Raw genomic sequence first — 16,938 nt, forward strand, 5'->3', positions numbered from 1 at the left:
AAGGTGATTTAAAATTACTATTTTTAAAGAAATAACAACAAGAAAAGTCAGGAGAAGGGCACACACCTGATGAGTGTTTGTGACTTCTCAATTTGTTCATAAATTGCAAATTAAAATGGAATTCTAAACCCAATTACTCTTAGAATTGATTTTCTTAATATGAGCTCATAGTAATAATTATTATAAAAATGACTTGGTCTTTTAAAATATGTCACATATGCTGTTTTCTATTTAGTGTTGATGCTAAGTGATGATAATTTGGTTTATGTACAGATGCATGAAATATGAACTTTCAGAGTATTCTTTTATTTAATTAAATTTTAACTTGAAAGTATTTAGTGTAATGATTTAGTTTCTTGATATTTCTAACAGTTTTGATATTTTTTCTTTTTGTTAATGATGACATTGGGCCTTGGTGAACTTTGATCCCTATCCAGGTCCTACAGGTTAGCTCCTTAACTCCAAAGTAGTAACTGCATGAAGTTTGAAACTTTTCTTATATATATATATGTATATATTTATATGTGTATGTATATGTGTATATATATGCACCTATATCTAATGTTTCTAAGTATTTGGATATATTTTAAGAGTATATATGCCAATTCAATTCTTACATGTTGGCCTATCTCTCTAAGTTGTCAGGAACTTGTAGAACCCAGTGTTTCTGTATGTTGGAATGATCCCAAATTACCTAATTAGGAAAACTAATTCAACATTTCAAAATTCATATATTTGTTTAATTTTTAATTGAAAATATATAGTATCCAAAAGGTATAATATTTTACCTTTTCTTAGGAGTAGAGTGTATTTCTTATGTTTGCATCTGTGAATGAAAATGAAATTATACTATTCTTCAAAAAGATAGTCTTTTTTAAAACAATGGTATGTATTATCAGATTCTACAAATATGTAATTCTTTTTTCTAATTTATTATTTTTAATTATTATAGATATTAATGTATATCTTTATAGGGTACAGGTGAGTTTTGATGCAGGCATATGATGTGAATTAATAAAGTCAGGGTAATTGGGGTATTCATCGCCTCAGGCATTTAACATTTCTTTGTGTTAGGAACATTCCAGTTCCACTCTTTTAGTTATTTTAAAGTATCCCCTAACTTATCATTGATTATAGTCACTTTGTTGTGCTATCAAATATTATTCATTCTATCTAATTATCTTACTATATTTTTATATCCATTAAGCATCCCCACTTCATACCCCACTCCTCACTATCCTTTCCCAGCCTCTGGTAAGCATCATTGTACTCTCTGTCTCCATGAGATCAGTTTTTTAAAAATATTTATCTCCCACATATGAATGAGAACATGTGAGATTTGTCTTTCTGTGCTTGGCTTATTTCACTTAGCATAATGTTCTCCAGTTCCATCAATGTTGTTGGAACTGGCAGGATTTCATTCTTTATTGTGACTGTATAATATTTCATTGTGTATATGTACCACTATTTCTTTATGCATTCATCTCTTGGTGGAACACTTAGGTTGATTCCATATCTTGGCTATTGTGAATAGTGCTGCAGTAAACATGGGAGTGCAGAGATCTTTTCAATATACTGAATTTCCTGTCCTTTGGATAGATACCCATCATGGGGATTGCTAGGTCATACAATAGTTCTATTTTTAGTTTTTTGAGGAACCTCCATAGTATTTGCACTAATTACATTCCCACCAACAGTATACGGGGATTCCCCTTTCTCCACATCTTCACCAGCATTCATTATTGCCTGTCTTTTTGATAAAAGCCATTTTAACTGGAGTGAGATGATATATCATTATAGTTTTGGTTTGCATTTCTCTGATGACTAATGATGTTGAGCATTTTTCATATACCTGTTGGCCATTTGTATGTTTTTCTTTGAGAAATGTTCAGATCCTTTGCCCATTTTTTAAATCGGATTTATTTTTTTCCTATCTTGTTTTTGGAGCTCCTTATATATTCTAGTTATTAATCCTTTGTCAGACATATAGTTTGCAGATATTTTCTCCCACTCTGTGGGTTGTCTCTTCACTTTGTTGATTGTTTCCTTTGCTGTGTAGAAGCGTTTTAGCTTGATGTGATCCCATGCAAATATGTAATTCTTGACTTGCTATTACCTCTTTCAGGTTTTAGAACCATCCCATCTTCACATTTTGGGTTGTCACAAAATTCTAAATTTATTTGCTGCTGTGAAAAAGGACCAATAGGCACAGAGTAAAAAGGAATGAGTGTAACCAGCACAAATTAGAGCGCTCATAATTTATTTTCATCATATATATATATATATATACATACATACATATATATGTATAAACAGTATATACCAAAGAACAATTGCCAAGAGCTAACCTATAGAAAATTGCTAATTCATATTGAAAGATGTTCACTTAATCAGGAACAAAATGAGTTACATTTGAATGTATTTATTATTTTTATTCAAGATAAATAGTCCTTTTCAAATTTCTAAGGAGGAATTTAAAAGGAAAAAAGTATACCCCATGAGATCTGGCTCTGAGAATGGCAGGATATTTCCTATTCTTATAAATTTTAAATTCATAATTTTTCAAGAGGTCATCTATCTCTATTTGAATTGATTCACTAGTTTTCTACTCCCCTAAAACCCATTAGTTAATGGAGCCATAGAATGTCAAATCTAGAAAAGTCTTAAGTTTTATATATGTCAAAGACAAATTATATACTGGACACTTGTTAATGATGGTAAGACAGATTTCATTCAGGACTATTGCAACAGAGGAGAGACTATTGCAATAGGAGAGAAGGAACGAGCTCATCTCCAAATACAACAAAAACAAGTGAGTGGGAATTTATAGCTAAGGAGCATTTATATCCAAGGTCAGTGATGGAAAATTACTAAGAGGAGCCATTGAAGGTGGGAGAGTTCTTGTTAAACTGGCCTAATAGGTTTTTTTGGTAAAGATAGGCCAAAGACATTGACATCAGTTGATGGGGGATAAAGAACTTGATCAGATATCAAGGGTATAGGGATTCTCGCTAAACAGATATTACCATGATTCTTGCTGTACCTGGGCTTGGCAGGCCAAAAACAGGGCCCGAGGATGAGGCCTAGTTGAGAAGAGAGCTCAGAGAATCCTGTCTAAACTTTGGTCAAGGAGAGTATCTTTGTCATATATAAGAAAACTGAGGCCCAAAGAGGTTAAAAAGCTTGCTCAAGGTAATACTGTTAGTTATTGGCATAGCTGGGACTCTGACTTAAGGTTCTCCCGTGCTCACCAAGTATCTATTCTACTAGTGGATCATCTTTCCACAAATGCTATTATATGGCTTGATGTTTATGATGTGGCCTTTTTTATTCTAGTTATAAATATGATAAATGATAGAGCGAAACTATTTCTGCCATTTTAGGAGACTCTTACCTGTAACAGATTGGGCCCTCCATCCACTTTCTTGTTTCTTCTGTTACCTCAAAAACTCCATCAACCTCTAGTAACTGCTTTGTGTGTTCTTCCTAAATGTATGTCATCAAAAAGAGTAAGACAGTGTGTGCTATTTAACTATCACTAAGATAAAGAGAAGACTAGGGGATACTTTGAAATAATTTTGGGTCCTACTCTGTCTGACCTATACATATTTCTGCTGCTTGATCACTGCTAGACTATATTGTTAGCAAGGAGATTTCTTTCTTCTGAGGCCCTATAATATATTCATAGAAGAAAAAAAAAGAGTAGCCACATTACTTTAAAACTGATTTAACAATGTCTTATTTAACAAATGTGCTCTAAATTGCATAGTTGGTGGAACCTCTGTAGTGTTGTCTTCTTTGCAACAGTTGAAAACTACATATTTAAGTGGAAACTGAATTTAAAATATACTAGTTAATTCATCAGTGTATCTTTAGTAATTACCAAATATGTATAAGATTTTAGGTTTTTGTTTTGTTTTTCAGTTAAACTTTGTTAGGTGGTTTGAAAAATAATGGACTGAGAGCTTCATACACAAAATTGACTTGGCATATAACTCATTAAAATGTTACCTTTTAGAAATTAAAGTCTTAGAAGTTTTGCTATGATATGATCCAAAGTCTTCCTTGCTAGTGACTCAGACTGAAATGTCGTATTCCAGTGAAATATTTTTCTAGGAGTTCTTGTTACTGGCCCTTCTATATCAAATACACACACATAAAATTTCTTTACTCAAACTCTTGAGTTATCTTAGGTTGGAATCCTAATTTATTTAACTAATTGTTTGGCCAGACTCTGCTCTAGGTATTGTCCTGAGTTAGTTTGCTATATGTGGTTTAGAAACCATTTAAACAAACAGAAGCCAATTTTTAGCTTTCTAAATTTCAAAGTATCAAATGCTTTAAAAGTTTTACATATTAGGTAGTAATGATAATGTTTTCTATTTATATGACATACCACCATTTACATCATACAATGTACTTTTATTGTAAGCTCCTAGATGGCAGAGTTTGGATCTTGTTTCCTGTAGCAACTTGCATATGGCAGACATTAGGTCAATATTTTAAAAATTGAATCTGATCTTTAAAACAATCCTATGAGGGAGGTTAGAGCAGATAATACTATTTCCATTGTGTGGGTGAGAAAACAAGCTCAGAAAGATTGAATTGCCCAAAGTCATACAGTTACAGTTATTAAGTAGCAGAGTCAAAAATAGATCTTAGGTCTTCTAACTTCTAGGATTCAGTTCTGTAGCACAATTTATTCTTTCTGCTAACATTCAATGTTTACAAATCATAGCAAGACTTGTAAGAAAAGAAAATTGTGTTTTTAGTCAATTAACATTAACGAAGAGGTGTTCTATTTGTAGGCTTTTAATCTTTATACTTAATGATCCTTCTTTTAATAGTGAATAGCCTGACTTAATATGTGTGCTGAATAATAATAAAGTAAATGTGATATTTTCTGGGGTTTGGGGTTGGATATTGCATGACAAATTATTTTAAAGCACCCCTTCACTGATAGTCTTCATATCTTTAGAAAATTTGAATCTTTATTTTCAAGTTTAATGGCATACAAATATACATTGGCTTTTTCTCTTTAAGTAACACATTGTAAGTAATAATGTACAGGAGAAAGCCTCGTTATGAATTAGGAAAAATCAGAATGTGGTTTCATGGAATGGTTTTCAAATACAAACAAAAGTACAATTGATAACGGCCATAATATACTCATGTTTTGATTTTTCTGTTCCATCACCTATGATCTTTGTATTTTTTTGCCAATGAGACCTTTAAAGTTAACTATATCTCCTTTGGGCAGCCTGAACATATCCAGAAATTTGCACCTGGTGTTTTTACTAAAGGATGGCAGAGGCCAAGACAAACTTAAACATTATCCAAAATTACCCCTTTGCTAAAGGAGCTGAAGGCTGTCGGTGAAATGGTTCTATTTTGCCAACTTTAATGTTTTGAGAAGCTAACTTTTGGAAAGCCACAGTAGCAGTGTTAACATGATGTCTTCAGTAGAGTTTTCCATTTTGTTTAATTAATGAAGACCAGCAGCTTATTTTTTAGAATAAGCTCTATTTGAAAAGATTTGGCTCTCCATACTCCTCTATGGTTCTGTTTGCGTGCTGATTATGCTGTAGGTATAAGAAATGTTGGCAAAGATTATTGTTTAACTTGTGCCATATTGTGAACCACTTCTAACTCATAATCTTATTTTGTACTGTGTGATGTCTGATACTGCTAACATCGATCTTTGGGCTTTGGTGAACTCTGATCTTCCCAGGTTTTCAAGGTTAGACTCTTCACTAGTCAATTCTTTTTTTTTTTTTTTAATGCTTTGTATGTGTGATAAGAGAAATGCACTTTTTTGCTATAATTCAGAAGTCATTGATTGAAGAGTGCTGTTATCCTCAAATACTATCTGCTGGGGTTTTAAGATTTTGATGAAGGTAATGTGATTTGATTATAATTAAATTTAAAATGATATTAGGTCTTTGTGGCTTCAATTGTTTATGCTAGGTAGTCAATACATAAAGACATGTTGATTTTAAATGGAAATACACTTATTTTTACCTTCAAGACTGCATTAAGCTATTTAGGCAGGCATCTGGCCCATTTGTAATCTCTGTGTATTGATTTTATTTTCTTGAAATTTGGTTGCCTCAGATTGCCCTGATCTGTGTATTCAGGGCTATTTTCGGTAATGAAAGAGAGAAACTACTGAATATTGTTAAAAATAAAACTTATATGTCCTTTATGTCATTAAATGTTATTACTCATTGATTTAAATTCAAGGAATTCTAAACAGCAGATTTGAATTAACATGTAAATTTCCTATTATTTCCTTTTAATTGTAAAAGTGCAGTACCCTAGTTTTTTTTTCTTCAAATTATACGATGTTCTAGTAGCCTTTCAAATTGGGGTAAAGGGTCATAAAACTTCCCTTTTTCCCCCATCTTAATCTTACCTTGTCATTGTTATCAGGTTCATTCACAGATAGTTTATTTTTTATCTTAATGAGCTGATTTGCTACCTGATTTCTAGTCCAAATCACACATTATGGATGAAATTAGCAAATTTACTTAGAAAACCCTATCTAGTGCATTTGAACAATACAGTTTTTTGTTTAATGTACAAAGTACCCCAACCCTTTCTTATTATTGGGAGGGGAATTTATTGTTGTCTGGTTGTCAGGCTAGAGTAACTATATGATCTTTAAATTGTTTGAAGATAAAACAATGTTTGACTGTTGTGAGCCTCCTTCCTCTTTCTCATGTGCCAGATATGTAATGTTATATTCTGAAATCTTGTAGAAATACCTGCAAGATTAAAAATAGAGTCATATTTTAAGAGAAAATATGATTAAAGAATTAATAAAATATAGCTCATAAGATCATTATTTTATTATATCACCCTATATTGCTATATTAAAGACAGAAACAAAAGTTTACAGGGTTTTGCCCTAAAAGACTGTGTAAACTCAATGGTTCACTTATTAGAGGCTGCTATCATGGGTGAGCTCTCAAATCTTCGATAGAGATGTTTTCCAAAAAGGCTTTCTGATGTCTCAAAATCTGTGAGCTTCCCTATGTCTTAAAAGACAAGACAAGGCAAATATGGCCCATAGGATAAGAGCCAGAGACAATAAATGCCCTTTTCCCAAAGATGCACCCTGATGGTTATAAACAACCTGTTTTATAAAGATTGGTTTCCTGCTCTCTCCTGTCTGTCTAGCTTTAAATCCACAATTACTAATCAAAAAAATATAAAGTCACTATATCTCTTTTGCTATACTTCTGTTAATTGACAACAACCTCTTAAAAGTTAGTCCCTAAAAGACTTTATACCTGTTTGTTCAACTAAATAAATTAAAAGCCCTTTAAAAAGACTTTTGACCCTAACCCACTACCTATATAATCCTATCTCCCCTAGCAGCTGCATTCCCTAATATACAAATATGTTCCCCTGACAACTGATAATTGATATCTATGATTATAAAAACCTATATAAATATAACCATATTGCTAGACGTTCACGGGGATATGTCCAGTCTCCTAAATAACCCTGCCGTTATATCTGATTTTTTAATATAAAACTATAAACTATACCTTAGTCTCTAATATATTCTTTTATTCTATTTCCTATCAATTTCCTTATCCTCTGTGGTGACCCCTATCTAAGGTACCTAGCTCCATAAAACAAAAAACAGCTGATCTCCTCATGAGCCTGCCTCAAATACTTCCCCACAGATAGGTTCTTACCTTCAGTATTACTATTAATAATGAAGATAATATTAGTAATAATAATAATACTAATGAAGCTCTTCCATAGTTTTCACTGTGTGCCAGGCACTGTGCTAAGTAATTTATATATGCTATCTCATTTAATCCTTATAACAACCTGATAAAGTAAGTGCTATTCTTATTTCCATTTTATACAAGAAGACATTGAAGCCAAGGAGATTAATTATCTTGCTAAAGTCAAATAACTAATGACTAATGGAGCTGGGATTCTAACCCAGCATTCTAACTCCAGAGTCCAGTGTTTTAAATCTCTATGCCATTCTGCCTTGTTAGTATTAGGAATTGATTCTGAATTTTAAGAGTATTGGGAAGGGATCTAACGTCAATTTTATCTCAGGTAAAAAAGATGGCACATTGTCCATATATAAGCATGAACTCAGTATTCTAAATTCATATGCCCATCATAGTTGCTTAAAAATAATCTCTACGTATCTTCATTTTTTGTTATAGTCAATACAAAAACTGAGATAACCAGAGGAGAGAAGGTATAAGTGTTAACTATTGGCTGTTCATTATTTAGGGCTTTGTAATTATTTTCTTAAGGCAGGATTACTTAGTCTCAAACTCAGCCACTAAACACTCTGCAAGGAAGTAGCACCTATTTCACACCTAGTGACAAAAGGCTTGGCCAATGATAAGATCTCCCTGGTTACTTAATGGACCTGATGTATTTATTAAGAAAGGTTGAAAACAGCATAAGGAAAAAAACTTAGCAAAATCCTATTTTAAATTATTTTATTTACTCACAAGATGCATACAGAATTATTTATTTTTCTTAAAAATATTTAAAATGTTAAAAATATAAAAACATTTTAGAAATAAGTTTTAAAAGTGCTGTATTGTGTCAATAAATTTCTGATGTTTTAAAATTTTCCCTAGTATCAAGCATATCACTAAAATGAAGTTAAACAGTTAGTTTGCTTAAATAACAATCTTTATCGCATAGTAATAAAAGCTGAATAAATGTAACTGCTTACAAATGAAAGAATTTAATTTTAATCACAACACAAAGAGACAAATGCCTTAAATCCCTGACTGCCCTACAGCAGTGATTTCCTTTTTAAGGGCAAATCAAGTTAAGCGGTGGGAGTGGAGAAGGAACAAAGAAATATGTAACTAGTTGTGATCAATTAGTTGTAAATACCACTGCACTTGGACCAGCCAACAGTGATTCTTAAAGCGTGTTCCTGAAACTAGTAGCTTCAACTTCTACTTGGCACTTGTTAGAATGCAAATTATTGGGCCCCTCCTCAGTGTTGTTGAATCCAAAACTCAAGGGGTGGGCCCAGGAATCTAACAAGCCCTCCAGGTGATTCTGAAGCATGCTCCAATTTGAGAAAGTGCGCTACAGTTTCTGTTTCATTTCACATTAAGTCAAGCACTTGAAGGACTGCAGAAGCAAATGTCATGATGTCCTGAGTCCTTTCTTTAGAAATGAGTTTTTTGAGTTTAACATATAATAAAATGTAAGCTAAAAAAGTCTGTAAACCAGTGTAAATAACAAAAAGAACCCAGTCCACTTTACATTAGAAAGGGAGTCAGCATAGTTCTGTATATTTAAATATAGTCTGGATTTTATTCTGCAAACTAATAGGAAGATGATTGATATTTTGAAAGCCTGACTTCTATGCTACTGTTATGCGATACTGAAATGTTGTTATTTGTTGTACATTATCAAGGTTCACCAGGTCCAGAAGGTCCTCGGGGTCTTCCTGGAAATGGAGGTATTAAAGGAGAAAGGGGAAACCCAGGCCAACCTGGGCAACCTGGCTTGCCTGGTTTGAAAGGAGATCAAGGACCACCAGGACTCCCGGTAAGAAATGGGAGTAGATATTTGATGAGAGAGGAGTGTGGATGTTTGCATTCAAAATGAGAATTCTAAGCTGCATCATTTTAATTAGCATTCATTAAACAAGGCTGTTTGCATGGTTCACTGGAGAATTAAAAAGAAAGTAGAAGGCAAGTTTCCTACAGTCTCCCAACTAAAGGGACTTTGCTATATTATAGTTAAAGGGTTCTCCAGAAGATACTTTACCTGGAGTTTTTGGTATGTATAGTTTTTAGATTCGAGAAGCCTTCACTTCAGTGAAAGCAAATTTATACAAAGGAGACATGGATATCAGAGCATTTCATGTGGATGAGTCCACGCATAGAGAAGTAATTATGGTGAGTGGGAATATTTTAGACTTTGAAATTAGCTAGACTAGGGTCAAATTTCAGCTCCCCTGCACACTTCTGCTTTGTGTCTATAAGGAAAACAGACACTCTGGGTTTATTTCTTCACCTATAAAAAGAGAATAATAGCACATACATTCATGTGCTTTCTATGTTGGTTTGAGTGACCCAGAGAGTCACATTCTTCTTGATGGATCTTATGGATCCATTCATCCAAGTAGATTCTTGGTAGATTTGGCAGCCAACAGGGTTTGGGCTATCTTTTAACTCTGAAGGCTGCTTTATAGCTGAAAAAAATCTAAAGTAGTGGCCCTAGATGCTTTTCTGTATCTAACCTTTTTACCCCTATGGCATCATTATTCGTTTAGTTACCTAGACTTTATTTATCTCTTTATTCATTCTCTACTCACTCCCTACCTCATTCTTCTCCCATGTACTTCTAGTTCACATGTCACCCTGTATGCCTTCAAGACTACTATCTAATATGTTTGCCCCTTTGTTTTCTCTCTATATGTGTATAAGTATATATATATTTATGTAAATATATATATATTCTTGAAAATAAGTTGTATCTATCACACCCCTTTACCACTAAATACTTCAGTGCATATTTCCTAAGATTAAAAATATTCTCTTATGTAACTACAGTAGAATTATCAACTTTAGGAAATTGAACATAGATATGATACTTTAATTTCCACCTATCATATTCCAATTGGGTCAATTGTCCTAGTAATGTCCTTCTTAGTATTTCTTCCTCCAGTACAGGACCCAAACCAAATCATGTATCGCATTTAATTGTCATATCTCTTTAGTCTCTTTTAATCTGGAACAGTTCCTAAGCCTATTTTTTTTCTTTTATGACCTTGACATTTTAAAAAAATTTTACCCCCATCATTTTTAAAATAGAATGTTCCTTCTTTTGTCTGATGTTTCTTTATAATTAGATTCAAGTTATGCATCCCCAGCTGGAATACTACATGAGTGATATTGTGTCCTTCTCAGGATAATAGATAAGGAGGCCCATGTTGTCTATCTGCCCCTCATTTGTGATTTTAATTTTGATCACCCAATCAAGTTGTTGTTCGGTTTCTCCACTGTATGGTTGCTATTTTTCCTCTTGCAACTAATAAGCAAAACCGCAGGAAGGCACATTAAGATCATGCAAATATACTGCTCCTCATCAAAATTTCCCCTTAGATTTAACATTTATTAATGTTTTTTGCTTCAACCAGTCACTACTGGGATAGAGGCAAAATGATGATTTTCCATCTGTAGCACTACCTCCACATATACCAGTTGGCCCTACTATAAGCAAGAGCCCTCTCTTCTCTCCTGTTTATTTATGTGTTTATTATCAATATAGACCTGTGATTTCCCTTTTGTTTCCAATGATTTACAATTTTTAAACTATCATTACTCGTTTAGATGCTCTCATTGTTCCAGATTTGGAAGCCCTTTCAAGCTGTATCTTATGTCTTTCTGACATGCACCCCCCTTTTTCTTAATACTTTCTTATATTTTGGCATAGTAAGATGTTCCAGGCTTTCTCCTTTTTCATTCCTATTAATACAAGCTTCATTGTCCCACATTTGGACTAAAGCAATAGCCTCCTACATGATTTTTCTATTCTATATTCTTCCTTTAGATCCTTTATTTTCAACTCTTCTTTCCACACTTTTCATGGCCCTCTAATCCAATTCATTAACAGGCCCTACTGTATCTGTATCCTGAAAGACTTGCCAAGTCTTTCAGGCTTTATCATTTCTGCACATGTGACTCTAATCAAAGCATTTATCACCTTAGATCTAGAATAAAAAAGGAATATTTTTGTTAATAATAAAATAATAGCCTATAATCTCAGCTACTCAGGAGGCTTAGGCAGGAAGATTGCTTGAACCCAGGAGTTTGAGGCCACCCTGGACATCATAATAAGACCCATCTCTTTTAAAAAATAATAATAAAATAACAGTTACCATTTATTAAGTACACACCACATGCCAATCAGTTTTCTAAGCACCTAATATGAACTGTCCACACCACAATTCCATGAAGCAGATACCATTATTCATTCCATGTTAGAGGTGAGAACACTATTGATCAAAGAGGTAAATGATCAACTCAATTCACACCAGCTGATTAGGGGCAAAATTGGGATTCGAATCTTGGAAGTTTGACTCTAGAGATGGTGCTATAAACCACTATACCGGGGTGGGAATCTGTGGCCCCAGGGACGTGTGTCCCTGTATGCAATACTTATGCAATACCTATGTCCTCACTTCCCTCTCTTCCCCTATTTTTTTAACATTAATGATTTTATTTATTCAGGGTAATCTTGGCCGGCCAGGTCTTAATGGAATGAAAGGAGATCGTGGTCTCCCAGGTGTTCCAGGATTCCCAGGTATTCAAAGGGGTGTTTTGAGGTTTCCCTTTATATTAAACTCCTTTGGGACAAGATACCCATCTTCTGATTTGACTGGGTAAAGGCTGTAGTCCTGTTGCTTTGCCATGCAAGTTTTTTATGTATCTTCTTTGCAGGCATGAAAGGACCCAGTGGAGTACCTGGTTCACCTGGCCCTGAGGGGGAACCAGGACTTATTGGTCCACCAGGTAAGACTTATTCCTAAAGCTAGTTATACCTGATACTTGGATGCATTAAAGAATTTGAAAGTTTGCATTCTGTCTTTCAGCAAAACTGCCAGTCCAAGTCCTCAACAACTGAAGGAAAATAAGCAAGACTCTCTCTTTATACTAATATCTAAAACTCTATTTTATTAATATAATATTGATAGTAGAGCTTTTAAATTTAGGATAGATACAGGATTGACAAGAATGCTTCTTTGAAATTTTTATTGGCTTTTATACTAACTTTTTGATATTCAATTGAACAGATAACAAGAACAAGTCACATATGTATATTTGTATATTTTTATATTAAAATAGTTCTTTTTGCTAAGAGACTTATTGAGGTTTCTTGTAAATTGTGAAATAGCGCATCTGCTAAATTCCCCTACTAGTTCAATGGGTCCCTTGACAAGCACAACAAACAAGAACTGCAAATGCTATTAGAATCAGAAACAGACTTCTAAGGCAATAGGATTGTCTTCCCCTGACACCAAGTATTCACAGAACTGTAATGGATTAGACTTTCTAGTAACTGAGTGATGCTCAAGGCTTGAAAATAGGAATGATATGCCTAATTTTTCCATTGACCCCAAGAAAATTATTTTTCAGCCTTCTGGGCAAGATAATGGTAGTTTACCAAACAGATTTCTGTTGGATATATGGCAGCAGTCCAATACATATGACATGTTTTTCTCATACCAATTCTTATTCTGATCTTAGGTCACTTTGGCATCCATTTCTTCTGACCTTTCTCTTCCGCTTAAAATTTGTGGGTTTTGCCTCTTAGGTCCTCCTGGGTTACCTGGTCCTTCAGGACAGAGTATTATAATTAAAGGAGATGCTGGTCCTCCAGGGATTCCTGGCCAGCCTGGGTTACAAGGTCCACCAGGACTCCCAGGACCTCAAGGCTTACCAGGTACCTTTGCAGATCATCTTTTTAAAGCTTATGTGTTTCAGAACATTTCCCTAGTTGTTTTTTGACATGTCAGAATTTGTCTCTGACAATAGAAGTCTCAGCAACTAGTAGAATACCATACCACCACAGGTCCCATTTCCTTATTATTATTATTTTTTAAAATAGTTAACTTCTCATGGCTGAATTTCATTTAGGCCTTGTCAGGTTTCTTTTAGCTCCTCTGGCTATTCTAAGTTGAACAGCTAAGTTAATGTTAAAAACTCTGTAATGAAATGAAAATGCATTTAAAAGCTGGTGCTTTCTCTACCTCACCCAGCAGAAAGATCAAGGCTGATTTAGTGGGCCATCAGTTTCCCTTGGTGAGGCCTCTTGACTTTTAAATTAACTGCTATCTATTAATGGCTGGCCATATGACTTATTCTATTATAAAAGAAAGCTAGTAACTAACTTTAGTCTTTCTCCCTTATTAACTGATTCAGTGGTAGTCTTACCAAAAATACAGTGTACCTAGCCATAACTTATAATAGATAGATAACAAAAGTTGGGATCTGCACTCTTTTCTCGTCTGAAGGCAAAGAGAACACAACTGCCATATTAAGAAAATCTCCTCAGAAGTAAATGGAATGTTTCAAACCAAAGCTAAATCTTTGTTTTTTTCTTTTGTCCTGGGCTTGAGATATCCCATCATTTATCTGTATTTAATCCAGATTATGAATTCAGTGTCTCAAGAATCTTATGTGTTCTAGATCTGTCTGGATGTGAAATTATTCTACCCACATTTGAAAACCCTGTTTCTTTTCCTATAGGTCCAGTTGGTTCTCCAGGAGATCCTGGACGCAATGGACTCCCTGGCTTTGATGGTGCAGTAGGGCGCAAAGGAGACCCAGGTCTGCCAGGCCAGCCAGGTGAGACAAGTAAAGCAATGCTGTTGATGGTGGTCTTTAATTCTGGGAGACCTCTGGGCATAGGGCCTCCACTTGGAGCTATGAGATCTTCCTCTTGAAGCAGCACAGCTGGCTGGTGAATCTGGAACAGGAGAAAAATAAGAAGGCACATTTAAGGAGATTTGCCACTATAAGAGAAACATACAAAGGTTGCTTTTGTTTATGTGTTTAGAGAATTGGAAAACCCAACTTTCTCTCAAGATAGGGATTTCCAGGTATTCACTATACTTACCTATTCAGCTAATGTTCAATATATTAATTTAAATCTCTAGACTACCTGGAAACTATTATGAATCCCACCACATTTGAAAACATCACAATAGGGTATAATTTCCCCCATAAAATGCAGTAAATATAAATGAAAAGTTTAAGTGATCTCATAGACCTTTGAGGGTTATGGTGACATCTCATGCTGAGATGATAAATTGATATGCAGATTTTTGAGGTCACTCATTAATATGTGCCCCTAATAATATTGAGTCTGATATCTATTAGACTTTCAATCTATACTCAACCTACTTCCAAAAAGAATTTGAGTCAGCTTGCAATAAAAAATACATTAACATTGTTAAAATAGGAATAGAAGATCATATGCTAATTAGATTGTAAATATATGTTAGTAACTCTAGATAAAATAAACATAAAGAGTTTATATTTCAAATATCAGCAGCAACAAGGCAGAGTGGTGATACATATGACCTTCCTAGAGCCAACACCTTGCCATTTCATTAATGCCATAGTTCTAGGGAAAAGAACAAGTTAGTGTCATCTTCATCACTGGTATTGCTGTGAAATTTCCCCAAAATGAAAATCTATACACACACTGGTCTGGGGCCTATATATATATAAAGAGAATTTTTAAGTGAGTTCAAATCAAAACACTAATTGGAGAAGGGGAGCTAGTAGTAGATTGAAAATAAGCATTTTGAAAATGCTTTTTCAGAATGCCCTGTCTATTCTCTAAACAAAAAGGTATGCCTGGGAATTATTCCCCAGACAGATTCAAAGGAAAATATTTTTCACCACTGAAGCTGGAAAACTGGTAACAATCACACCCTTCCTTTCTCATTGATGAACAAAACATCAAGCTGAAATTTGGTCATGGGGTTCAGACTCTTTTAGTACAGAAAGAGACTAGATAACATACAGGCTTGCCAAATTAGCATCACTTCTTCCCATCTCAAGTTCCATTCATCCAGTAATTTAGTGCTTGCTGTCTTCAGCCAATGCCAGAAGAAAAAACATATTTAAATCTCTTTGAGGGCAGAAACTGTATCTTAGTTTGTCTCCAAGCCCATGATATCTGACAATGCCTTTTTAGACACTCTATAAATATTGAATAAATTAACTAATATAATGAAGTCATACTGTTTGTCAATAACCATAACAGTGGATCAGAGCTTACTTAATCTTGTATATTGATGATTTCATGGAAACAGGTACCCGTGGTTTGGATGGTCCTCCCGGGCCAGATGGATTACAAGGTCCTCCAGGTCCCCCTGGAATGTCTTCTGTTGCCCATGGATTTCTCATCACACGCCACAGCCAGACAACAGATGCACCACAATGCCCGCAGGGAACAGTCCAGGTCTATGAAGGCTTTTCTCTCCTTTATGTACAAGGAAATAAAAGAGCTCACGGTCAAGACTTGGGTGAGAAAATCAGCATCTAATTTCTTACTACACATTTTGTTTTTGATTTGACACTCCTGTTGGGTTCTAGAGTAGCCTGGGCCAGAGTGCCTCTCTCTGTTCTTTTGGGACTTGCAAATTGAAGACCATGTCAAGGGCAACTGAATATATTCACTATGATCTTTAAATAAATAATATTTAACCTTAAGCAAAAAGCATTAATTAGCTATTGTGAGGTACAATTCTTGGCCTAAAGCAAGGCATTTTCAAAAGGGCCACATTTACTTTTAGTTAGCTTAATTATTAAGGAAACAGATTCCCTGGGCTCTCTACAGTATAGCAGCTGCTTGAGTGGGCAGTGTTTATAATTCATGGGACATAGTTTCCTTTTCTCTGAAACTGGTTTTCATCAAGTTGAAAGATAAGTTCTGAAGAGAATCTTGGTTCGTAGATCAAAGAAAATAAGGTCATTGCTTAATTATACTAGTTTATAGTTTCTAAAATAAGTGCCTTAGCTTTACATAGTATTATCAGAGCAGTTTAAAGCTATACACAGCACCATAATTCTATATGAAATTCAGTTCACAGTTCATTTAACGTGTTCCCATGTATCTTGTCAATATTGGACTGGGCACCTTGGTTGATGGGATGAGGCTGGACTGGATGACTGTCAAGGACTCTTCTATCCCCAAAATTTCTTTTCCTGGAATTTTGACTTTGGATGTCCAGGTCCCATTGTTTGAACTGGGGCTACCTATTTTTAGGACTCATTATCCTGTTTGCCTCCATAAAGACATTTACAAAGATAATCTGGGTTCCTGATTTCCAGGATCTTTATAATAAGAGGTCTCCTGAGGTCTCATTGGCTAGGCCATTCATTCCTTGAAAACAGTTCT

At 34.5% G+C, this 16,938-nt stretch overlaps 1 protein-coding gene across 1 annotated transcript in view; it reads left to right on the forward strand.

Moving 5' to 3' along the window:
• Positions 1–16,938, forward strand: part of COL4A5 (collagen type IV alpha 5 chain) — a 223,403-nt gene that overhangs the window by 191,547 nt on the left and 14,918 nt on the right. The window contains exons 42-47 of the mRNA XM_012750437.2: positions 9,431–9,564; positions 12,255–12,327; positions 12,465–12,536; positions 13,339–13,467; positions 14,274–14,372; positions 15,851–16,063. Of these exons, the coding sequence (XP_012605891.1) occupies positions 9,431–9,564; positions 12,255–12,327; positions 12,465–12,536; positions 13,339–13,467; positions 14,274–14,372; positions 15,851–16,063 (720 nt within the window). The remainder of the gene's footprint in view (positions 1–9,430; positions 9,565–12,254; positions 12,328–12,464; positions 12,537–13,338; positions 13,468–14,273; positions 14,373–15,850; positions 16,064–16,938) is intronic.

Source organism: Microcebus murinus, chromosome X (genome assembly GCF_040939455.1).
Source record: "Microcebus murinus isolate Inina chromosome X, M.murinus_Inina_mat1.0, whole genome shotgun sequence".
NCBI classification, from domain to species: domain Eukaryota; kingdom Metazoa; phylum Chordata; class Mammalia; order Primates; family Cheirogaleidae; genus Microcebus; species Microcebus murinus.